Source organism: Ptychodera flava, chromosome 19, assembly GCF_041260155.1.
Source record: "Ptychodera flava strain L36383 chromosome 19, AS_Pfla_20210202, whole genome shotgun sequence".
Taxonomy (NCBI): Eukaryota; Metazoa; Hemichordata; class Enteropneusta; family Ptychoderidae; genus Ptychodera; species Ptychodera flava.
The window spans coordinates 15,807,136-15,833,393 of NC_091946.1; the positions used below are offsets into that span (position 1 = coordinate 15,807,136).

Below are 26,258 nucleotides of genomic sequence, written 5' to 3' on the forward strand. Positions count from 1 at the left end.
AGAATTTGGCAAAAGCATGTGATGGATCTGTCTCCTGTAATTTGATATCTTAGTTTTCAGTTTTCAGCTCCGGGTAGCTTACCGATCGAAAAGGCTGATACATGCGGTAAAGTCTCTTGTTTTCGTTTATACTAGTGTCAAAACATACTACCTACACTTTCTTAGTATAAAACAACATCGGGGGGGCGAGTGGCAGATCTTCAAAGATGGCGCAGAACTTGGCAAAAGCATATGATGGATCTGTCTCCTGTAATTTGATATCTTGGTTTTCAGTTTTCAGCTCCGGGTAGTTTACCGATCGAAAAGGCTGATACATGCGGTAAATTCTCTTTTTTTCGTTTATACTAGTGTCAAAACATACTACCTACACTTTCTTAGTATAAAACAACGCAATTCGGTGTTCTTTGGTCACTTTGATAAAAAATTACACATTTAAATTGAGCACTTTGACTGTATGGTTACATTGCAGAACCAGTGTTGTCTGGCCTGGAGGGGAAAATGATCATGTTTGACGGTGATTTTACCATCGAGACCTCCACTACCATTCCTAAGCTGACACAACTAACTGCATGCTTTTGGTTACAATCAACCTACTCCAATGGAGGATGGTTTACTTACCAAACACAAGGGCAGTACGCGATGGCTTTGTAGTATGATACCGAATTAATGGTGCAGAATTGCAACTGGAATGGTGTTTCGACCACTGTCAATGACGGCAATTGGCATCACGTGTGTGTCACGTTGAAGTCATCGGGAGGCGAGTGGCAGGTCTTCAAAGATGGCGTCAGAGCTACGAATGGAGTTGGACATGGTGATGAATTCGAACTGGCAGCCAGTGGCAAGTTCATATTGGCTACTTCTAGGCAATATGAAGTCAAAGGCAACATGATGATCTTCAACGTTTGGGACCACGTGTTAACCAACGAAGAAGTCACTGATGTTACGAATGCCCTCGATGGCAACGACGAGGGAAACGTGTTGTCTTGGAAACATGGTGTCATATCTCCTCCCGACCAATACACTACGAATGTCAACTTATGTGCTGAGTAGTTCAAGAAAAAATATATGCCGTACGTAGGAATAGAAGGTGGCTGAAAGATAAGCTTAGCTAGTTGATTCATGCGAGATTTAGTATATGTTATGAGCGACCCGGAAACCTCAATCTAACCCTTGAGTATAGAGTGTTGGTTAGATGGCTTTGCATTTCATATGAATATATCTTTTCCTTACTTTAGAAATAAACATCACATTTGCTCAAAAACGTTTGTGAACATTTGCAGCTTTTCCATAGTAAATGTGCGTTACTAACTATCTTATGCTCTCACATCGCTGCAATCATGAACTTTAAATCAGACAACAGATAAAAGGTGATCCAACCTCTGTGTTCAAAACCAATAGTTTTAATTTTTTTACTGTGAAGGTTAAAATTTGAGATTTATAAAAGGCGAAAACCTACATGTCACCAGATTAGCTTTTTAGCTAGTAGGCGATAAAATGCATCTATTTCTCACATGTAGAAAACAGAAAATACTGTACATTCAATAGAATGTGACCACATATTTATCTTCGATATAGTTCTCTGGTGGTTACGAGAATATTACTTGCGTTATTTTCAATTTCAATTATGTGTCAAAGGTTCACAAGTTCCTCCAGAGTGTTTGTCGTTATCTTGTACACATGGGGGATGGACTCTTATATCCTTTCTTTGTTCGCCATTTGAAGTCACCAATCATTTTAAAAGTTTTGTGACATTCACATTCAGGGTAGGAGACGCCTCAGGAAAAGACCTTCAACTTTTTATACTACTTCGCTAGTCTGCTGCTTTTGTGGATCCATATTAAAGTCCCTCGAATAAATGAAATTTTCATCGACTTTGTATCGATGGTTAAAGTTTTCTCCACGAAGTTAACGCCGCGTATGGTGGCCATTTGAAATCGCAAATATACGTGAATTTAAGGTAATTTCTTTCATCCGAAACTTTGCGTAATTTCTTTCATCCCAAACTTTGCATAGCGATGCTAGAGCTTTAGTGCTGACTATGAAAGAGAGAATGCTTATAAGTTTTCTTGAGGAAAGTTGGAACAAAACACTAAATTTTGGTTAAGAAACGTATTATGTCTTAAACCTGGACCACGCACAATGATCATACACTGATGTAGTAGATTTGTCTTAAAACATCAAATTATACAATTCTAAATATGCGTAGTACAGCTGTATTCTTAGCCATTTGTTCCTTTTACTTCCTCAAAGCGGTTCGTTATTTATGGCACATTGACCGTGTGTTAATTGCAAAACAAAGCAAACACGCAAACGTCTGCCGCAAAGCTGACTCCAATGACCACATGTTGTTATATACAAACGACCACTTGGAACGAAAATTGACAAATAGGCTAGTTTCATGCGGTTAGTTCTTTTTCAAACCCCTCTAAAAACAACCTGCTGTCGAACTTAGTATTTGTTGGTGTTTCATGGTTCTTCTTCGATATTAAGAATAATGCATTCGCCTATGCCACATCAAAAATGTTAAGACTGCACAGTGGGTAAATTACATGGTCATGGATAGGGCCGACTTGCAGCGATTTGGAAGCTGTTATCCAATTGGTTGGCAGAATCCTATCGTAATAATTGAATAATTCAAATAAACTCCCTAGGTTGCTGTGAAAAATGACAATCGACCAATTAGGTATAGAACGTTGGAAACACGTTGCAAGTCAGCGTATGGATACTGCAGATTTTACGGCACAATACACTTTCAATTGGTTTTAGAGCTCAAAGAAAAGTGACTCACTGAAATGATAATGACTTTAACCTGACCCTGTGTTGAAGCTTATAAGTTACAGACAAAATCAAGAAAACTAATCATTGAAAACGATATCATGTCGATGCGGTATCAAATACGTAAAATAGATTAATTTAGGTAGCATCACATAAAGGAAGTCTCAACAACCTAGAGCGTTAAATTATGTCTTTTTGCGACCATCAATGTTTTATGATTTCAGAGATGGGTATATAGCGTTTCAACTTAAGATTGCCATAGAAGTCATTATTATATTCTACACTTCAGGCCACACATTCAACATAGTAGAAGTGTTTAATATTCAGTCTTTTGTCAGTCTTTCTTCTGTCATTGAGAATGAGAGTTTCTTACAATCAATTCAATTCGATGGGCTCGACTTTTTACATATTCAAAAGGTCTTTCTTTGCTCTTTTCAGTTGTTTACATGAATACATACGACCGCGGGAAAAAGACAAGAACAACCGATATCCTTCGAAATTACCCAAATTCGGGTGTCCAAAATAATTGATAAGATACAAGACACATTTAAAGAGACGGATAATCGATTTCATTGAATTTCATTTATCATTTCATCATCCCAAGAGATGTGGGATAAAAATGTTCCATGTGCAACAGGATGTCGCAAAAGGTATGCATTACTTGATATTATGCAATCAAAACGAGTACTATTAAGTGGTTCTCTAACAGAGCCGAGAATGTCGTGTGGAAGTATGTTTCTGAAGTCGAGTCTGTGTGATGAAGCAGTAGAAGTGAAGAGCAAATACATTACTTTTTCAAAGTTTTCTTGGAAAGGAGGTTGTGGTTGAACGATCTTAAGATGGAAGGTATTCATACATTCAGCGTTTGCACCTAGAGGAGCAGAAATTTGTGTCCTTTGGTATTAGAATGTTAGAAACAAATGAAGGAAAACAAATACACGTATCTTGCAGCCACCCAACCTTTGCTGCAGCAATTCTTTGTATGCTGGCATGGGCTTTGTGGCCCGCCTCATTCTTGAGCTCAGAGTACAGCATGAAACAAAAAGACGTATAACGCAGGCAGCCAAGTAACATTAGGCATGTCGTCATCTACACAACAAGACAGAAAATTTGTCACTTTAGGAAAATGCAGTCGCAAATATTTGTGTCAGAAACATGGTGGAAATTACGGAATAAAAAACCATTCATGCAATTTGATAACGGACACCCCCCAAAAAATTGTGTTTTTCTATTTGACGCCTGCTAGCGCTTGCTCACGGCGTTCACTCATGTTTAAATCAGAGAATAAATCGAACTTATACACGGTTTTAAAATGGCAAACCATTGGTAATTTATTTCTGACAAAAAACAACAATAATAGTCTAAGGTCAATAATTATATGAATAAGGCATGTTGAAGTATTAAAATAAGTATACAATCCTTGTATGTTTTTTAAGAAAAATGAGAGTCAACATTCACTCTTTGACAAAAATTGCAACATCGTATTTCATTTTAAAATACACATGTTTATTTGAGGAAAATTAATTATATATCATATGAATACAAAGTTTGCAACATTCCATCTAACCTGCGCTATTCTGGAAAAATGCTATTTCTCCCTACATGTACCATAGGTTTTGTACTGTGATCAACAGTTTAAGATGTCAAAGTTTCACAGATAGACTGGGAAGTACGCTGCATTCTGTGGTTGTGTCGATGTATGTATATCGGTGTTCTTGCCTGTAATGTTATTGCTGTTGACTTGATATTTGCCTATACATTTGCTGAATATATCACATCATTGCTTGTCTCTTTGTCGAATATTAGCCCTCCTTTTATGTATTCGTCAAATTCAACTTTACCGAAGATATAACACTTATAATTATAATAATAATAATGATAATAATATTAAGCTTCAACTCGATAGCCGTGATAGGAAGAGCCCCTTTTCACAAATGTCGAGTGATGTAAAAGTATATTTTACAAGGACAAACAAAAGTACATTTATACATAAATACAATTATTTTATTTTGATTTCTAGGAACAATTACCAAGCATTTTATTTTAAGCCATTTACATGTCATTTCATTCTCATTTCAAGCTGCTTGATTAAATGATCTGTTGTGAGTTTGTAACGGTTCTGAGATCTTGAGATTTCACTTTTACAGTCTCGTAAACAAGGCTCAGAGGAGTTGGTGGAGAAAATTCCTAGCATCTAAGTTATACAGTTGTTACTGTTATGTGTTATGTGTTCGATTACAACAGTCCCTTCACACACTTAAAGGTTGTACTAATTTTTAGGTGAAGCTTACTGAGATGCTTTTAAGTGCCTTGCATCTGAATAGTCTATCACACAAAACATAAGAATCGCTACTGGACGCGATATGTTCCTTTCTACAGTCATTTATTGCACGCGTTTGCTGAATAATAGATGGCTAACAAAGTAAAATAAGCACTGCCTTAAAGATTGAACGTTTGTTTTTGCCTTTCTGAAGGGTGCTCGATCTTTAACTATGTGAATAAATTGAGTACTTCACATGTCCGCTAAGAGTGATGATGAGACATAGACCCCGTTTGTAAAACATGAGCTTTTAGTCGTCCGCCTAGGGACGGGGACTTCCTTCCATGTATCCTGACCCACTTTTCTATCATTGAAATTCGTTCAAGTCTGGCACAAGCTTAATAATAATAGATTATGAGCTACGTATAAACATCAATTTTTTTAACGATACAATCAAATACAGCCCCTTTCGATCATTCTTTTTTTTATTTTGAAACCAAGTTATTCTGATCATCAGGTTTTTGAAATTCGTCGACGAATTTTTTTACAGTATGTTATGATAACTATGATGGAACTACAGTTGCACTGTACGACCTGCTGTTATGTCCCTTTTCGACCAACATGCTTTAAATAACCTATTAAACACATTGCATGCGCACTTTAGCACACGACCTCGCTCCCGGCCTCGTTGACCAGTTTTTCTGAGCCTCGATCGACTTTGCAGCAAAGGGAGTAAAATACCTAATTATTATACCATTTGAAAGAGATCTTTACTAAACCGAAGTAGAATATCGTTTTTTGTTGAGTGGACAACTGCTCGCCCATAACTTAAAGAAATAACGTTTTTTCGACATTGATCTCTTGATGTGGTTCCTAAGCTGGTCGATTTTGGTCGTTTTGCTGGGCGATATGGCGCCAGAAAGCACTTTCGTTACATTTCTTTACGCCAGACGGCCATTTCGTCACACCTTTGATGCCCAGCGTCATAACGCAGACATGTCTGAACAGGTCTTTAACATTTTTGACAAATCCGGGGTTTATCATCAACGAAAAAAGTTCCAATTGGTACCTCAACAGATAAAGTTTCTTGGTTTCTTAATAGACTCGACCACAATGATAATTCCTCTTCTGTCAACCAAACAGTATACAACACTGCATGACTCTCATGAAAGGACAAAACTTTCCTGTCCACGACCTTGTTCGTATCATTGGCAAGATGACGGAAGCAACTGTGGCTGTCTTCCAAGCACCGGTACATGATATGCAAAACGTTGCAAGGTTCAACCATAGACCCAGGAGCGAGAGGGGCTATGGTTCAACGAATACATCAAAATATGTTCACACGACACAGATGGGAGAAAGGACTTGGTGTGGTGGGTAATCCACTGAAAGGATTCAACGGCCGGCAAATAACGCTGCCAGTGCCAGATTTAAGCATAACAGCAGATGCCTCCCGCAAAGGGTGGGGGCATACACAATGGGACAGAAACGGGGGTACATGGAGAAAAGCAGAAACAGCCTTCCATATAAATGTCCTAAAACTCTTAGCTGCTATTCTAGCAGTAAAGTCATTCTCCACGTCGGTCGAAAATTGTCAACCTCTACTAAGAATGGACAATACGACAGCAATGTCACACGATCACTCTCATTAGTAATAATAGCTAGCAAAACATCTGCAAGAATGGTGCCTCAAGAAAAGAATAACAGTATCTGCCGATCACATCCGTGGGAAACCGAATATTGAGACAGACAGGCAGTCAATGGTCGACCTCGACTCAAGCAACTGGCAGTCAGACAAACATATATTCCGCCAGATATGTTCCAAATTGGGTCCACTATCAATAACACTGTTTGCAAATCGTCTGACTAAAGACTAAGGAGGCAACAATCGTACTGATGTGCTGTGATATACATATTCTCGTCAATGTTGGTCACAATCTGCCTAAAATGCATCGTGCAAGGCACGAATTTCATCATTTAGTTACGTTTTTAAGATTATGAAATAACGAACGGTGGTACCAAATATCAAAGCTACCGCCAAAATAGTTCACCGCTCTTTTTCAAAGTGTCGAAATATCTCTCGAGACAGTAAGAGGCGCTGCTTGATTTGTCGCAGGCTCAACTTTATTAAAATAACATCGGAACACTTTCAGAAATCCTTTGCGAAACATGTGATAATGAAACGCGTAGATAAAAGGATTGACGCACATGTTGCAAAAAACCAGTACTACGGCTGTATTGAAAAACGGACCCTGGAAATCAAAATAGCCACCAAGATTGTACTGTAAGTAGCACACTTGGTTCACTGTCCAGCACACGACGTAGGTTACGAACACGATAAATAGAGTTTTAGTGACGTTTCTTTTCGCCTTATTTGTCGATACGCTGCCTTGAACGGCATGGTTCTTAAGCTTCATCAAAATGCTAACGTATGAGAACACCATTAGGGACAGGGGTAGGAAATACATCATCAGAAACACAAAAACGCCGAAGACCTTCTGCACTAATCTATTCGGCCATATTGGATAGCAGAAACCATGCGCGACTTTGTTCACCAATAGCCAGTGAAGTTCAAAGGTGAATGCCGCAGACCAGATAAATAATACTATTATGCGCGCCTTTGTGAAAGTGAATTTGTGTCGGTATGATGCTGGGTGAACAATGGCGACGTACCGTTCCATAGTCATTGCAACTAAATTGAAAGTGGACGCCACAAAAAGCCACCAAAGAAGAAACTCTGATAACCAAATTTTGCATAACACTTCTCCCACTATGCCTTGCGGTATGGTCAAAGGGCACATAAACTTTGTCACGAGAAATAAGCAAGAGCTTAACAAATCAATAACCGACTGGTTGACGATGAAGAAGTTTGTAAGTGTGTGCAACGAACGCACTCTCGCAAAAACAAAAATAACCACTGCATTGCCAACGACACCGAGGCTGCCCAAGATGCCGTACACAATGGACATCACACGTTGTAACGATAAAGATGTAGAATGTTGTGACGTTGAATCAGGGAATGTCAAATTCGATGACGTACTAGTCGTTATATTCATTTTGTGTTTAAACTCTTTTCTTTTCGAACCAATATGAAGTACTGTCGAATGAGTTTTATAACTGAAATTTCACCAAAGGCCAGTGTGTCTCGGTCTTTCAAATCTTCTTCAGGAAGATATCCAAACGGTTGAGGATGAAAGATGTTGTTAACACTTGCGTGGAAGACTTGTTCGTGTTTTTCTTCGCAACTGCAAAAACAATGAGAAGTAAAAATTGCTCAAATGTTTTCAGTATTTTAATACTTTCACTCATTATGTGCTGTCCCAATATGAATATTTTGTGCGAATGCGAATATATCAGGCTAATCATTCACTATTCCCATACTAGAAAGAACACGTGCACAAAAATATCACAATTTCATAACACGCGTTCCTTAGCAACCAATGACAGGAAGCAAAATAAAGAAGTCATTTCTTGAAACCGGAGTAACTTAATATGCAAATGCTGAAATTTTATGTAGTAATCATGAAACGAAATGTGCACAACTGAAAAATTAATTCATTAACCAATAACCTACAGACAAAGATCAGGATAACAGCGCAATCCAAGCTTAACTTAATGGCATGCATACTTCAAAAAGTGAACATGAAATGTGCTTTGTCAAGCATGTATGTATGTATGTATGTATGTATGTATGTATGTATGTATGTATGTATGTATTCTACATTAATGAATGAATACACTATGCGTATCTATATGTATGCATACATATGTGTGTAGCTATATGTATGCATACATATGTATGGCCAATGTATATGTGTGTTTGTCTGTGTGTGTATATATATATATATATATATATATATATATATATATATATATATATATATATATATATATATATAAGTAGTAGGTTTTTGTTCCCTTTTGGGATAAAGTAAGAATTTTACACCCATTTTATTCATTTATCTAAAGGAAGTGAAGGAAAAATTAACCATCCATGTAACTAAAGTATGACCCTGACCTATATATGAACTCACGCGCGACAGCTGGCGCAGCAGTGCATTGTCCTGAACTAAGCAGGGAAATTCCCTGCTGAGTCAGGTCCTGGACTTGCGCAATGTGTTAGCAATACACTATTATATGACTCACTGTCATATAATAGACATTTACGTCAGTATTTATAGATGATTCACTGTGGTATTTCAACATCTGTATGGCTATTTAAGCAGACGAAAAGCTGTGAAACAGTCACATTTCAATAATGGATGGAAACTATTCAAATGACGTGGATATGTTATCACTTACAAGCTCTACAGATGAAGAGGAGTTACTACTAGATGGATTTGAGTATAAATATTTCCCAGCAAATAATCCAGAAGCCCTGAATGAGCGAATTAGACATTGTGTGAAATTTTATCGTGATATAGTTATTGGAAATAATCATCAATTTTCAGCAACAGAACCGGAGGTGCCTCAACTAGAAGTTCAACAAACTCCAAACCCAAAGCGCAAGAAAGTGATTTCTCCCGATGAAATTTTCAATGAGTTGAAGCGATCTTACCAGAGAGGAGTGGTGATCCCCGAGATACTGGAACCACCAATCATCACGAATTCATTCGAAGAGTTCAAGATTGGATTCAAGAATTTCTACCATGGTTTTAGAGCACGTGATCAACGAAAGTTACAGGATAACTACTTGTACGGCCAGTGGTTGGAAAAAGCTTTCGTTCATTTCAGCGAGAAGAAAAAGAAAAAGGAGAATTTCATTGATTGGGTTGAAGAGAACTGTGACATAAAACATGTTCGCGCGAGCCAGTTCAGAAAATTTTATAATGATTTCAAACATTATCCACAAATATTACATTGTAAATTAAGCTTTGAATGGTTTAACAAGAATGGTAAAAAGTTGTTGTTATATTTTGATGACCACAGAGAAGAAATTTTTCAGTGGACCCATCCTCTACAGTGCACATGTAATTTATGCGCAGCGACCTTTAACGTACCTGTCATGTGATTTCAGAGGTCTGAAAGTCTACAGTTTTCAGAAACATTTTCTACAAAATTTTTTCTGAACCTAACTTTCATATCCATTCAATCCATAATGTCTTAGGTATCTTTCCAGAGGAGGACTAAATCCTTCTTGTTTTTGTATTTCTAGTGCCTGTTTGAATATGTTCTGAATAAGTTCTGACTCGTTTTCTGTTGTTGCACCTTTTTCTTGTATTTGAGTAAACAACTGCTTATATTGCACATAATAATGTTTATACTTCTCTCTTCTTTTTGATACTCCAGTTTTTCCTTGTATTACATCAATAATAACACCTGGTACAGGCGTCAAAGCTATGAGTACCGGAACTGTAGGAATTGCCGCTATTACAGCAGAGCTTACAAGAATTCCTTTAGTAATATTAAGAGCCATATCAATTCGACCCATTAATTTATAACTTCGTCGATATGCAGCACTTGTTCTTTCTATGTAATCAGCCAATTGTTCAACGCTTTCAACAACTGAGATGTGCATTTTTTTTACTGTATATGTAAGGGGATAAAAAATAATTGTAGTAATATAGAAAGACAATATGGCAGAAGGAGGAGAAGAAAATATACCACTCCAGGATTTCGATGATGCAAATTTAAATGATGATGATGATGCTACTGCTGAAACATTCTTTATAGAAGATGATAATGCCCTTGCAGAAGCTGATCCTTTCCTGGATAGTCCAATGGTGGATAAATTAATTAAACAGAGAAGACAAATTACAGAAAATATGGCTGAAGTACTCTTAGACAAATATAGGATTACTAATCCGAATGCACGAACCGAATTGATTTTAAATGCTAAGATTGAAGGTGGTGAACTGTATTATAAAGACATCAGAGTTACAACAGATAAAGGAAGTAGATTTTTAGAGAAATCCACATTAAGAAAGAGGAAAGGAGGACCTGAATTTATAAATAAAGTATACACATGGAGTGGAGTCGAATATCACTCTAGCGCAGAGCCCGAATTTGTAAGTTCTACATTGTATTCTGAAGATGTGAAAAACAATAAAATACCGGCTGAGAAGATGACACCAGAAGACATGGGTATATACAAAGATGAACTGACATTCTTACGACAAGATGCTTCTGGTAATGCAGATAAAATACAAGCTTTTGAAAATAAAATCGATGAATGGAACAATCTAAACCCTGAATATAGAGCTATTAATGATGAATTAAAGATTGCGAATATGCGTCTTGGTGAGCTTAACAACGAAAAAGTTAAAATAAGGCTAGAGAAAAGAGAAGTTGAAAAACAGTTAAAGGAAATTCCTGAAGATCACACCCAAGGAAAAGAAAAAGCCAAGAAACTACTAGCTGAACTCATAACAAGAGAAGCTAAAATTGTTGATCGAATTGAATACGAAAATGGTAAGATTAGCGGGGCACGTGAAAGTCTCGCTACTACTAGGTCTCTTCGTGATGTAATTTCCGATCCAGAATTGTCACTCAGGCTGAAGCTGACTGAGTTATTTAAACGAAATGGTATTACAATCGCTGCAATACTGACTGCCCTTGGAATGACAATATCAACAATTGCCCTGGCTGTGACTAGAGGAGGAGGAGGAGGAGCGGGAGCAGGAACTGGCGGGTCTGGTTCAGGTCCGCCCAAAGTATATACAAAAGCGAAAGAAATTGTAAAGCAATTTGGCGAATGGTTAAAAACATTGGCCGCAAAAAGTGCTGCTGCAATACCAGGTTTAATCGGCTCCCTTGTCAGTTTTCTATTAAAAACAGCAGGATCGGTGGTTGGATTTGTTGGAGAACAGCTATGGATATTTTTAACTGGATTAACATTAGTCATTATAAATAAAATTATGTACTAATATATGGCCGCGCATGTTTGGTGAAAAGAATATTGCAAAGTTTCTTTCTAAAAATAAAGACCTGTTTGGTTTCTCTGTCGAATTGGAATGGTGCAAACTTCGGCGGGTAAATCGCCATATCCTTCGAGCAAATCCAGGTGTCCGACTCAAAGATGATAATCTATATCATAACATTTTAGCTTTCGTGAAGGAATGTCAAAAGACTAACTTCTTTAAGCGACTAGAATTCATAAACGTCTTTCAGGAGATTGACAATGATGAAATGGAAGTCCAACATCTCCAAGAATATTGGGTTCTTCGATTGATTCGCGACACAGGTAATCGATTTATCTTTCAATCAGACGGAAATATTTATGTAAAGATGTGATTTTTTCTTCAAAGTCATTATATACACGAAGTGAAACTTAAGATGTGATTAATTTTCTTTTTAACTGTAATTTTTTCTTCTACACTACTATATACATTACACGAAAATGGGGTACGATAGATCATTATTACCGAATTTCACCAACCGAATACCGAAGGGAACGAAGTCAGAAAGAACTCATCATGTGATTGCTCATAATCCAAGTGAGGCAGATCCAGGTCAGACACTTATCATACGATGTCCGAAGTTAGAAAGCGGAGTAGTACTAGTTCCAGATACTTTCGACCTGGTTTTGATCTCGAAGTAACGGGAGATGAATATACCGAGTAGTACATAAAAAATTTGGTGAAAAAATTTGGTGGAGCGTATGGAACTCAAATTTGAGGGTCAGACACTTTTCAATTTGAATAAATATAACCTTATTGAATGTTATCGTGATCTCTTCAAACATAAAAAGGAGAGAACGAACATGACATTGTACGGAATTCAGAACGAAAATCTAAGAAAATTAAGAAGTGGCGCGACCGATGCAGATGCCGCCGTCGTGAACGATAAGTTACTTTTCGACACATATAAAACAAAATATGCTATTCGTCTGTCTCATCCCCTCATAACAGGTCATGGAGTTGCATATCCAAAAGAGTTAGGGAGTCATATCGAATGGGAAATTACGCTTGCACCTGCCTCCCAATTACTTGTCAGTAATCAGGTTGTTACAGCCAATTATAAATTAAAAAACATTCAAATGGAATACGAAACAATTTCTGATTCCGTACTCGCGAGAGATACTGCTGGTTATTACAACAGTGGGAAAAGTTTTCTCTACGAGCATATACATTATTTAAGAATAATCCCATTCAAAGAATCGGACACGGTTATCAATGAAAATATAAATGTGCCACGACGTAGCATTAGAGGTATCTTATTACTCTTCACTAAAAATCAGAATCAGACAGAACTGAACAGTGAACTTTTCTTTAACCCATCCATTGAATCTGTGTCTGTATCAATCGAAGGCATTGCAAATAAAGTGTACACTCAGAAGATGATACCAAGACAATTTTGGACAGAAACACGACGGTATTTTGCTGAAGATAAAGATTGGTGTGAAATTGATATAGATGAGGTCGATTATTTGAAGAATAAATTTTGTCTGTTTATCGATCTGCGTAGTTTTAAAGATATTGAGTTTCATGGAAATGGTCTTAGAGTAATGAACACAAAGGACGGAATACAGCTTGAGATCCTGAAGAAAGATGCCTCGTGGGGTGGCGATGACGCTCACAATGATAATATATTTGCCCACGTTTATGTTATCAGTGATGCCCAGGTATCTGTTGAAAATAGTAGATTAAAGTCTTTACAATTTTAACCATGACCCGTCATTCCTATTGGCCACGTTTCTGCCAACCATTCGCCCGTGTCCAGATCGTATAACTGCACACGCTTGATATCATTTGGCGCCATCATAATTTTACTACGCTTTTCACTACGGATTTCTCCAGCCTTTTTCCGTACAAACTGTACAAATTGTGCCGGCTCCGGCTTCTTCCCAGTTTCAAATAGATCTTTATAATCTTCAAAGTTCAAATGTTTTCTAACACAAACATCTTTAACCCCTTTATTTTTTTTCGTCTCGGAAACGGGAGTTCGAAAAGCATACACTTTCGAGCGTATGCCGACAAAATCAAGAATAGGTTCACTATTCAACTCATCTTTAAATTTACCTATCACTTTTTTATTAATCTTCGGAAAGTTGGGCCCACTCATCCCACTAGTATCATATATAGACTTCTCACCATTCTTTTCAACATCTTCTCGGACTATATCATTGAAAGTTACGTCCGGATCCGGGATCGGTACACTGTAAACAAAACTGTCAGTATCCATGTAGGCTAATCGTATTCCAGGGAACCGCTTTCGAAAGTAATTGTAATGCGTCTCATACATTAGCAGCTTAGAAAGTTCCAGTACTGCGGCGCCGATGAAAACTGGTTTTACATATCTATGCTCATCCGTTTTCAGTTCCAGTAGGGCACTGTCGCAGGAATCGCCATCCTCTTCGGAAGTTATGAAAGTTATATGTTTCGTCTTTGGATTATACTTCTGAATCTTTTTACGGCCACTATCCGTACCGTTCCAGTCCGAAACAAATTTAAAGTCTCTGTACTTTCGAACATCTTCTATTGTCTTACCGAACATTGCATTATTCATCAGCTTATAGAAATTCGTTTCGAAATCTGTCTTCCCGTTTGCCCTCATTTTAGTGTTAAAGTCAATATATTTCGCGAGACATGCCCTCTCATCGAAAGCAAGCACCCGATAAATCTTTTTCAATCTCATTCCCATCCGAAGATAGAATTCCAGCAACTTGTAGTGTAAGACGTATCTCTCTCTGTCCAACACACTTGTAATCAGTCGAGTGCCCTGCCTCGGAAATTCATAGTGATGTGGCGCTAATGGCAAATCGCTGTGTTCTTCATGTAATTCGACCGGATATTCTAAGTCTACTTCTAGAAAACTTGGTGGAAAGGTGGCGCCAGGTCCCCACCCTCCGGAACCCGCTCCGCCGGCTCCGCCTCGGGCCCCGCCTTCCCATTCGTCCCACTCTTCCATCGTCATCCAATGAAGTCCGCCCGTGGGCATTGCCTGACTCATTGCCCAGCCGTAGAGATTGTTTGCATCGAGATATTTTATTTCGGTCACCGGCTTCTCTGGATCGTAATTCCCGCCAGCTTCACCAGCCCCTTCGGCGACGTAAGCAGGATGATTTGTCTGTAAGTAATGAATATTACACTGGCTGATACCGCCTCGAATCCCCCTCTGTACGAAATTCATCTGCTCAGCATCTTGAATGAGCCCAAATTTATTGCCCGTGTAAAGTAACATAGCATCCCATGTCAAGCCGGGCGCTGACATGTAATGGGCCGGATCTAACTTGTACGCTTCTAAACATGTGTCACGGAAATTTTCGAATATATTTGCAAGAAGTAGAACGTCAGTCTCACAATAGAATTCCATATAATCACGAATCGTCTTACATCCAACTTCGTCCCATACTCGCAAAGCATGTTCGTAATCAGACTCCGAAATCCCCTCTTCCGTCAATTCGCTATAAAATTCCCCCCTCTCCGGGAGCTCCTCCTCTCCCAGTCTGTCAACCGAGTCTAAATATTCGTAGGGGAAGAAACCTTTCGCTCTTTGAATGTCCGGGTACGAAAGTGGTACCGTCCACCCATCCTCCGGCACAGTTTTTGCCAACTTCGCGAGCGACCCCATCATCAACTGAGCACTATCCATAAACTTTATAGAAAAGAAACGTTTCTTTATCTCCCTCTTCCCTCCGCCGACAACAACTGAGGCACTAAAAATAAATGTTTTCGAGAGACCCATAATTCCACCATTGCTCGTCTTAGCTATGATTTTAGGCTCTGGTCCGGAACCATCATCATCTATTTCATGTAATTCTTTCAAAATAAAAGAACCATCGTATCCCTTGAGGTTGTGAAAGTAGATAGAAATGGTTCTCGACGGTCGACATCCCTCGCAATAAAAAGTCGCCCCCTCCTTCACTACTCGGTATCCTGCCGGCTCTCCACATGCAATACAGACTGGATTGTCGTAATTAGAAGGATCTTTCATCGGTATTATTTTCCAATAATACGATTTCGAATAATACTCGGCCCGTTCTTTCATATCCTTTAGAAATTCTGTAACACAGGAGAGACCTGTGAATGCTCTTTTACCATAAACTTTTGGCCGCCGTTCCGAAGGGGCCCACCCCCGTTCCATCATAACATACGAAAGACAAATTGGAATATGTCGACCGGTCCCCTTCTCAATAATTGCCTCAGTATCTGCATAGACGACGTAGGGGGCGGGAACCTTCTTCCGATGTCCTTCGAATTGACATACTTCCTTAGGAAAAACTGGCTGGGCGGCGTCTGTTCCACAGTATACCTGATGTTTTTCTAACTCTTCTGTTGACTTAAAACCTCTTTTACAAACCGGGCAAATACACTTCCTTCTGTGCTTATTCTTACGATTAGTATGAGAATTAAGAAGACGATTTAACGAAGTAATTGGCACGAAGTGACCCCCGCCCTCCCCACCAACTATCAGTAATATATTTGCAACCCGATCCGCTCCCGGAACGGGTCCCTCGGCTCCGCTATATAACACAGTTATGTCTGACGGGTCGGGATCGGACTCGTGGATCTGAAACACTTGAAGTTGGACTCCCGGATTTTGCTGCTCGAAGCGCCTGAACACAGTCAGATCGGCGGGCGTAGGAAAGGGAATACCTTCCCAACAGTAGTCAGCCATAAATGGGGCGTACGTCTTCCAGTTTCTCCTTACCTGACCACCCCTCTTTTCACGAAACTCGGGATCGCTCAACTTTATACTTGCTACGACGGCATACTGAAAACAATTCTCGGCCCCCACCGGTAGAATAAGTTCGCTAACACAATGCTTATTTTTTAACCATCCGGGAAGTTGGACTGCGCCAGCCCCGGCACCGAGTAAAACTTCTACTAGAATTACTTCAAAATTAAGTATCTCCTCGAGAACGAGGCCAGAACCCTCAACAGCTTCAATTGTATCAAGCATACGATTGTAGCGATCTATTAATTGTTGTTTCACATCCGCCCCTCCTACATCTTTTGTGTATGTATTTTTTAATTTAACAGGCAATGTACGATTTTGTGTATTACCAGTTTTCGAATCCGATAATTTGACTTCCATTTCAGTATAAACAGAGTACATCTTTCTTTCTTTGACCATACCTTCAATATCCACCAGCTCCCCGATATCCTCGACTCGCTTGACTTCAGGAAATTCTTTTCGTAAAACTGCTCCCTTGAATGCTGTATGTAATCGACGGGCCATAATAATCTTTATGATATATACTATCCTAAAAATTTTTAAAATGAAAAAATAATTATTCTATGATAGGTCATCAAAATCCACTATAATATTTTTGTCAGCATTAATTTGTTTATATATCTCACCTAATCTTTCTAAGTCGACTAGTTCTTCCGCATCTTGAATTTCTGGTTTATTAGGCGCAGCACAAAATAACCTCTCAACAGTGAAAGAAAGGCCACGCTTACTTAATCGCGGTTTAAATGCTAAGAATTCTATCTTACTACCTTTCCTGATATTACGAGGTACAATAGCAGGATTTTCTCGGACTGGCAATGGGCTCACTGTTTTAAAAGCACAGTCAATTTCTTGAACCATATCAATACATGTAGCAAAATCGTCCCCTCTTTTAAACCGAAATTTAAAATACGCCACTGGCTGTGCCTCGCTCCCTCGCTTCTGATACACTTTAGATGGATTGTAAAATCCAGTAGTATTCTTGGAGTGAGCGGCCAGGCTTGCAGCATAACTTTTAGCAGTGCTTGCATCGAAACTTTCACCTAGGGTACGGAATATTATTAAATCGGTAAACTTTTGAAGACTCGGTTGCCAACGGACACACATTTCATCGCATGTAGCTGGATCTTTAGAACCGTACTTAGGTCCGATGGGGAAAACCACTTCTAGCTCACTGTCTATGTATATGAAAGGATCTACCAAAGATTCTTCAAATATGAGTTTGCCGTCACTGATTCGGTCTCCTTCTCCGGTTTCAAGTATTTTTATTGCAGTTGAAATAGAAAGGATTGTCATTGTATTATCGTATATATCTTAATAAAAAAATAATTTAAAAAAATTTTTTCTATGATATAGTATCCCAAAATGCCATACATATTCATAAATGGACCAACTGGAAGTGGTAAGAGTTACGATGCATTAAATTTGGATCCGTGTCACGTACCAGAATTTGACACTAGTTTTTCCAGCAACATTGCCGACTTTTATAATGGGCGCCACGTTTCGATTGCCGATTTTCAGAAACAGTTTATAGAACATACTCTTAGTTTACAATATCAGGCTGGGGAGGGGGAGGGGGAGTGGGAGGGCCTCCCTTCAGAACGCTACATTATTTGTGACTCTTCCATAATTCAACATCTGACTTTTTCTAGAATCCGGGGCGTTTCCGTGGCAGCGGAAGAAAAAAGGATTGTTTCTTTAGCATTTAACCATTTACATAGTTTCATTATCATATTCAAAGATATGCCTTGGTATTATTGCAGGCGGAATGTGTTGACTCGAGCCAGGTCGTACGAAATAACCGCCTTAAAAGAACTAGAAGAGATTCACAACAAGTTCAAACAGACTTTCTTAGAAATTTGCCACGACTACAGGCTTCCATGTTTGGTAATTCGGAACGCTCTTACGCATGAAGTTCTCAATAATATACTTAATCCAACAATTGATACCGAGACAGTCGGGCCAGTAGATTTTCCACGAGCTTTTGACTTTGGAATTGCATGGGGCAGCGGCAGCCAAGGATTTTTAATAGAAGGTTTCAGCAAGGAGGAACTTGAAAAAGCTTATTATCCACCTAATCAAGAACAACTAGAACAACCTCGAGTCTCACTCAAGAACCTACACAAACTTCTTAATGCTTGTGAATCTGTGCACGCTTATAATGCTTCTTTTGACTTACAGGCACTTGATATGATGAAAAGGGTGGACTTTGAAGTTACTTGTCTATGGCTCATGTCAGTTGTGTACATTATACTTCAACCAGAACTTATAGATAAAGCTGAAAAATGGGGACTCGAAAGAACAGCTAATGGCAACATGAGAAGTCGCTTTGAAGATCTTGCAAACTTAATATGTGGCTCCGGATCCTTCCCTGTACCATCTCATCCACATACGGCCAAACAAGATGCAATAAGTGAACATTACTTACGACAGTACATGATAAATAATTGGCCAGGTGGGGGGTGGAAGCGAGGTGGTAAACTGACACTTTCGGCTTTCAAGAAATTAAGACTTCGTCCATGGTACTTACTGAATAACTTTCGTAAATACTTACGTTAGTACTTACGTAGTACTTGACAAGTACCAGCACAGGAACTTACGAAGTACTTACGTAGTACTAATAACATTTTCCTCCGGCTCCCAACTATTGAAACTTTCTGGATAGCCGCGCCATTTTATCAGATAATATTTCTTTCCTCTAATTTTTTTCGTCTTCAAAATTCGTTCTACTCTGTACAGCTCGTCGGCTCCAGCAGCGCTCTGAAGTTCATCGGAGTAGAAAGTGCCGAGTATTTCCTCTCCATTCAGATCTTTTATTTTGTAAACTGGTGGTGTTCCTAGTCCAGCTGCGTACACCACTTTTGAAACTACGAAAATCTCCTCTGTCCAATTTGGTAAATATCCTTTCTTAAAAGTGGTCTTGTATTTTGTAATTCGAGCCCGTTCTCCCGGCTTGAATTCAGGGTTAACTCCCCCGGCTGCCAACTCAGGACCGAATAGTGTATAAAATGCCTGCCAATCGTTCTCCTCTGTTACGTCGACGGGTTTCATTTTGATACTTCCGTGTACGGTGTTATTGTAATTCTCAAGAAGTTCTGGTAGAATGGGGAGCCAGGAACGTGTCTGTTTATATGTAAAGTATTTCCACATCATCGTCTTAAGAGTCCGATTAAAACGTTCAACGACGCTAGCTTTTTTGTCTCTGTATGTGTGAAACCAATGAATGCCTGACTCCTGGAGCCACCCCTGCATTTTTCGATTAGTAAATTCCCGTCCCTCATCTGTCTGAAGTTTGTTGGACCTTCTCCCGGATTTCTTAATCACGTCTTGTAGCGCCTGTAACGTATCATCAGCCGTTTTTGACTGTATCGGCCTGGCCCATGCGTATTTACTGAGTACATCGATTACTGTTAGCATGTATCGAATGTTACGGTTCTCTTTTGCGAACGGGGGAGGGAATTCCACAAGGTCAGCCTGCCAAAACTCTTCCACCGATGTTACGAAAACGCGCCTCCCCCTTCGGAACGCGCCACGAGTACGAGGTACCGGTTTATGTAGATTATAGGTTAGCTGAGTTTTTAACCACTCCTGCACCTCTTTCTTAGTAACGTGGAGTCCGCTGGCCCGTGCTGCGTCATATAATTTTTGTACACCTCCAAATCCAGTTTTCGGGTTGTAATATAATTCTCTAAGAGTACCTTCGGGATTTCCTTCAGCTTCCATAATTGCTATATTATACGAAAAATTTTATGCCGTACGGATGCCGTAAACGAAATACTAGTTTACTGAATTGTGTATTTTGCAATCGACTGATTAGTGAATCTGCCTTCTGTTTTGACATCCTCATTCCATATTCTTTTATAATAGTCTTGTTGTCTGTCTCGCTCGGTGTGAAAAATAGTACTAACATCTGTATGTTTTCCCTGAATGGTTTACTAATACTAGTATATTGTTGAGTCAGAACCCAGACAGATAATCTGTCGTGTCTTGAGCTGAAAGCAATTTTGACTAAATTGTCACTGCGCTTCTTTATATCTTTGGACGCGGCGCAGTCGTCGAGTACTATTAAAGTGTTTGTACCGGCCCATTCGTTCCGTACGTAGGCTAGTGTATCATCCACAGCATCGAGTCTGACCGGAAACACGAATACGTTGTCATCTGTGAAAATGAATCTTTTATTATATGTTTCATTGTTCATGAATGTCAGACAAATGAAAACTACATATTCAAATTTCCTTAAGTACGGACCGGTTAGGAGGTCCATTACAAATTCTGTTTTGCCAGAACCTATCGGTCCAGTTATAATCATGTTGAATGGTGGGGTTGCGAACATTGCCATCGGATCGGATCTATATACTGTACATGAATGTAATGAATATGGCTAAAGATAACAAACCAATTTTGCCGAATTCGTGAATAGGGTCTGCGGTGAGTGTTGCAGATGCTGCCCGTTCCGGGGGGAGGGGAGGGGAGGGGAGGGGAGGGGGATCCCGACTCGTATCAGTCGCTCCTCCGACCTTACGCTCGTCCTGCCACTTCACAGGATCATCCCACCCTTCCATCTCATGTATAGCACTTTCTCGAACTTCCGTGTTTATATCACCATTCACCCCGAAGACATAGATTCTGTTGCGTATTGCAATTCATTATTATAACCCGAGATTGCCGGGCCCGAAAGAATGACCATCTCAGACGGCAAGAGAAGTAAATTGGGTGAGACTGCCATATCAAGTTTGACACCAGTATTTGTTATTGTGTCTTGATATCGCCTATAACTGATTACTTTGTCGGTATTACGAATTTCATCTTCGAGGAGAACGCCGAATTCTTTTCGGACTTGCTGTGCACTGCCAGTATCACCTACTATGGTACTGCGAATATTTGCTTGTGCGCCGAGTATGCAATATACGTAGGCTTCAAGGCTTTCATTGAGGCGGGCTAGGCCAGCCTTTGTTAGACCCGAGTCTCCCTTCAGAGGAATGAAACTATTATATTGTCCCTCCGATCCATCATTTCTGAAGAAATAATAGTGTGGTCGGTCTTTGTCGGACAGTACATGTTTTTTCTTTCCAAAAATTGTATGTGTATAGAAAACGCCTCCGTCGGCGGAGAGGAAAAAGTCGTGTCCATTGTATACAGCGGCAGGCTGTCGAACGGGACCACGGTTAGTGTAATATTCATATCCATAACCAAGACCCTTATTTTGACCTTTTCGATATCGAAAGTCGGACTTCGTTGGACTTATATTTCCAAATTCTGTACAGAGAAGTTCATATTGAACGAGATTGTACGGATTGTCGCCCGCTTTGAAGGTGGGGGTATCGTCTGGAAGTGCAACACCCATTTCATGAAGGATACGACGTACTGTAAAGTAAACATGGAAACGGCAGAATGATCGTATTTGTGGTGGATATTTCTTATCGACGAGATGGGCGAATGATATACCACAACCAGTAGTGCTGCACCATACGGCGAAATTTAATTGCTGGTCCCAGTATTTCATGTGCGGGCCGCCCAGCCAGACATTACTTTCTTTTGCTGATCGATGAGTGATTACGTTATCTTTAAATATATCCCGTGGATGAAAAGTAAATTTATCTGTCGGTGTTACATATACTTCTAAGTCCATGAGAATAGGTTTTACTCCCCCGTTCGGTTTGGAAGGAATATCAGTATGCTGTACTGTGGGTACGCTCGTCTTATTCAATTGAAAAGCAACAGGGAATAGGTCTGTACTCATTATTTGTGTTTCTATATACATATAGATTTAAATGGAGGAGAATTTTCCCGGAATCCCTGTCGGAATCATACTAACATTCCAGACTATGTTAATACTTTATTTCGGATTCAGGTTTAAACGAATTTTTTATTTTTTACTAAGAATAGATAACATACTGCAAACAATGGAGAATTTAATAAAGTCATCGGCAGCGGCAAATACGACAGCGCATTCCGAAGAGCCAACCGCAGCGTCGGACGCTCGATCCATAATAGAGACGAAACGTGAAAAAATACTCTGTGTCATCGCAAGTGGTCAAAGTAAGTTATTTTTTGGTAAGGAGATTTCAGTTGCTGACGTAGAAAAATGGAGAGATGAAACGGTGGATAAAGCCTTCAAAATGTACGAAGCGAAATACAGTTCTCTTATAAGTGATACCATCACTCAAAGTTTCATAGATCTAGGAGCCCGTGCAATAAGTCAGGTAGTTCCAATCGATGACCGAGATAACTATGCCACTGATCTTAAAAAGGATTTTATTCTAAACAGTGAAATAAAACGATTATCAGGACGGATAGCCTACACATGGGGGCCCGTGATTGCTCTAATTTCCACCGGTTTAATTACGGGTAAACATTTAAATTTAAAAAAAATCGGGTTTAATATAGTACCTGAAATAAATGGATTCAACTTCGCAAACGATTCCGACTCAGCAAACGGAAACGACGACGGGGCCCACACCGCAAACGGAAACGACTCCGACACAGCGCAACATAGAGAAAGTGACGTTACCGACGAAGCATCCAGGGAGAGTTGCTGCAGGGAAGCAAGTAGCGGAATGGAAAAGGGCAAAACAAGGAGAAGAAACGCCAAGCAATGGAGAGGGAGGGAGGGGATAGTGATGCGGTAGCGAGTCCCTTTCGAGACCGTTCCGATAGGGTACCGCCTACAACGAAAGAACAGGGTGATAATAAATGGTATAATAAATGTTATCTTGTTTTAGGAATTGTGGGAGTTTCATTGACTGCATTAGGGTTATATTTTGGGCGTGCTCGGCATAATTGTCCCCTCCGGAAAGATGAACCGCTTCAGAAAGCGAAAAAAACAGAGCCCGTAGCGGCTCCCTCCGGAACAGTTCCGACAGGGGTTCCGAGGGGAGGGGAGGGGGGACCCAGCTCCTCTACATTGTATGAGATGGATTAATACATAATTTTATTATGACTAATGTTTCCAATTACGAAACATATAACTTCCAAAGAGGATGGCGATTCCTGCGACAGTGTCCTACTAAACCTGTTCTCCCCCATATGTTTTTATTTTTATTTTTATATACTAGTCAGCAATCATGGATATTAAAACAGTTGTAAACACAATATACGATGGTATTGTAATCGCAGGACTTGCGATGGGATATCTTATGATCTCCAGCAAATTTCTGAAAATAGAGGTTGGCGATCCAAGTCGACCAAATTTGACTCGATTGGCAAAATTAGGCGGTGCGACTGCTGCCGCGGTTGCGACCAAAGATCTCCTTGAACAGAAAAATATTATTCCTGCAGAACCTTATACTTTGTAATAATATACAGTTAGCTATGGCTTCAGCTATAGGAATGACAGTTCTCGGTGCTGTATTAAATGCAACGGCATTCACAGGAGGAAATATTATCGGACAAAAGCTTTCTGGGAATGGTGAGGCTCTTATTGAAGAGAAAGTCCGACATGATAAAGCATTAGAAAAATTTGAACATGATCGCAACGTCTGGTCAGAAAAAAGATTACTCCAGGCTGACTGGGAAAGAGAAAATCAAACAAAGAATGCACATGCTGCGGCAGAATTAAGAGATACAGATGCAGAAATCCTAGAAGAAGCAGAAGCGGTGCAAAGCAAAGCAGTTCAATTCTCAGATTATTATCAGCCAAGTCAAGAGCAAAAAAAATATGAGATGATCTATATTGCTGGAGGATTGGTCGTGGGATGGTTTATGTTACACCGGTAGGATCCTTCGGAACGACTACAATAATTCAATACAAAAGCTAGTTGGCCAGTTATTGAAATTGATCATGTTTCCATCCTGATCTGTTATCCAGATGCGCATTGAACTCATCCAGTCTGAGCTTTTTCTCAATGGCATGGAAATTGAGCCATTTTTAAAATCATAGGTGACCTTTTCACCTATTTCTTTTGTATCCTGAATGGGAAGTGTTTGTAAAGAGTCTGATACTACTCCCTGTATGTATTCGTCAGAGCCCAAGCCAACATAACTTCCAGTAAAATCAACAACATCTGAATGAACTATATATTCAGTGACTGTTAAGAAATCCATTCGACCTGGACTCATAGTACTTTTTATCACGGGGTTGTCCTCAGGTTTATCTGAAAAGCCGACGACGTTGGCGAAGCTACCTGTGGCATTGAAATAGACTTTAATATCTTTAGCCAAAGTTAGAAGAACGTGGCCTGTCGGCAGATATTTTTCAAAATTAATTTTTTGCTTCAACCCGATTGCTTTGTTTAACGTATCGATATTGTAGTTACCCGTCGTATTGATTTAGTCTTCTTCGGTTGGTCGCCTTCTTGGGTATTTTAATACATTATTCGTCGATGTTATGTTATGCCATGAATTGTACAGTCCATACTCTAGCAGCCTTATCTTCGTAAACTGTGATATGTCAATGCAAGGGTTAAAATACATAGTAACCGGTTTGCCTGTTTTGCTTACAATCTTAATGATCATCGTTGTATGTTGTATATTATTACAAGGTATTATTTTAATTTTCACTGTATATAGGTTAATTATGTCTGGTCCAAGTAACTCCGGTCTAGGTGCAATTCGTGTACAAAATCTTGAGCTTGAAGATTTAAGTGATGTTAAAGTGAACAATAATACTAAGATAGCTACTAATCATAATAAGGATTATGTCCTTCGTTACAAGGACCGCGAAAAATATTTCGTTTTAGCCGCGGCGCCCAACGAGCATGCTGTAGAATTTTCTGAACTTACAGACATTGATGAAACCGTAATTGATGCCACAAAGGCTTCGAATGATCCTACTCCTTTTGCACTGACATGGAATTCGGCTAGTCGGAAATTCATGCCTTATAATGTACCGCGTAACATCTTAGATATATTGGATAGTGAAATTAGTGGTGGAGTTGCTGAACTGCCAGGAACTCCAAATGTTATTTATTTCGATAGCAATGTTAACAAGTACAAGTTGTTAGATTTTCGTAGTTGGCTTACTCCTACGAATCCATACATTGCACTTCTTGGTATACCGATTCACCTTAAAATTAGTCCTCTTAATACAATAATGAAGGCAGATAATACACTAAGAAGGTGGATAAACGAGGGGGAGAATTATTGCTCGTATACAGCTAGCGGAGTTCCAGTTAGATTATTTTGGGACACAACTTTAAAGAAACTGGGTCTGAAAAGTGTCGGTGATGAGGCAGCTGTTCTCACTTTACAGACTGTAAATCAACAGATGACTGATAATATGAAAATACTTCAACATGGTACAGTTCTCATTAGATGTGTAAAGTTAGCTACTGGAGATGAATTTGACGATTTGGTTGGATATTATGCTATGAAAACAGATAACAGAACAACTTGTGATATTATCATAAGTATTGATAAAGATCGCAATGAAATGAGTATTGAATGTTTTGTTGGTGGGAATAGAGTAGAGAACGACTTAGGAACTACATTTGTACGTAGAGATAAAAGAGTGAACACTTTAGATATCAGTACCATTCATCTGAAATGACTCATTTTGTTTGAAGTAATGGTCTTCCGACATATTTTAAGTTCAGAGGAAATTACTAAAATTTTATCTCTCGTGTGAACAAGTTAACTAGAGTCGTTCAGAAAAAATTCTGTAGAAAAT

The 26,258-nt window shown here is 39.3% G+C and overlaps 2 protein-coding genes across 2 annotated transcripts in view; both read left to right on the plus strand.

Annotated features, from left to right (window-relative positions):
• Positions 1-666: 666 nt before the first annotated feature.
• Positions 667-1,050, plus strand: LOC139118056 (neuronal pentraxin-1-like). Its single transcript, XM_070681351.1, has one exon. It carries the CDS (start codon positions 667-669, stop codon positions 1,048-1,050), a length of 384 nt encoding a protein of 127 aa, XP_070537452.1.
• An 8,243-nt stretch (positions 1,051-9,293) lies between these two features.
• Positions 9,294-26,258, plus strand: part of LOC139118057 (uncharacterized) — a 50,042-nt gene continuing 33,077 nt past the window's right edge. The window contains exon 1 of the mRNA XM_070681353.1: positions 9,294-9,819. Within this exon, the coding sequence (XP_070537454.1) occupies positions 9,294-9,819 (526 nt within the window). The remainder of the gene's footprint in view (positions 9,820-26,258) is intronic.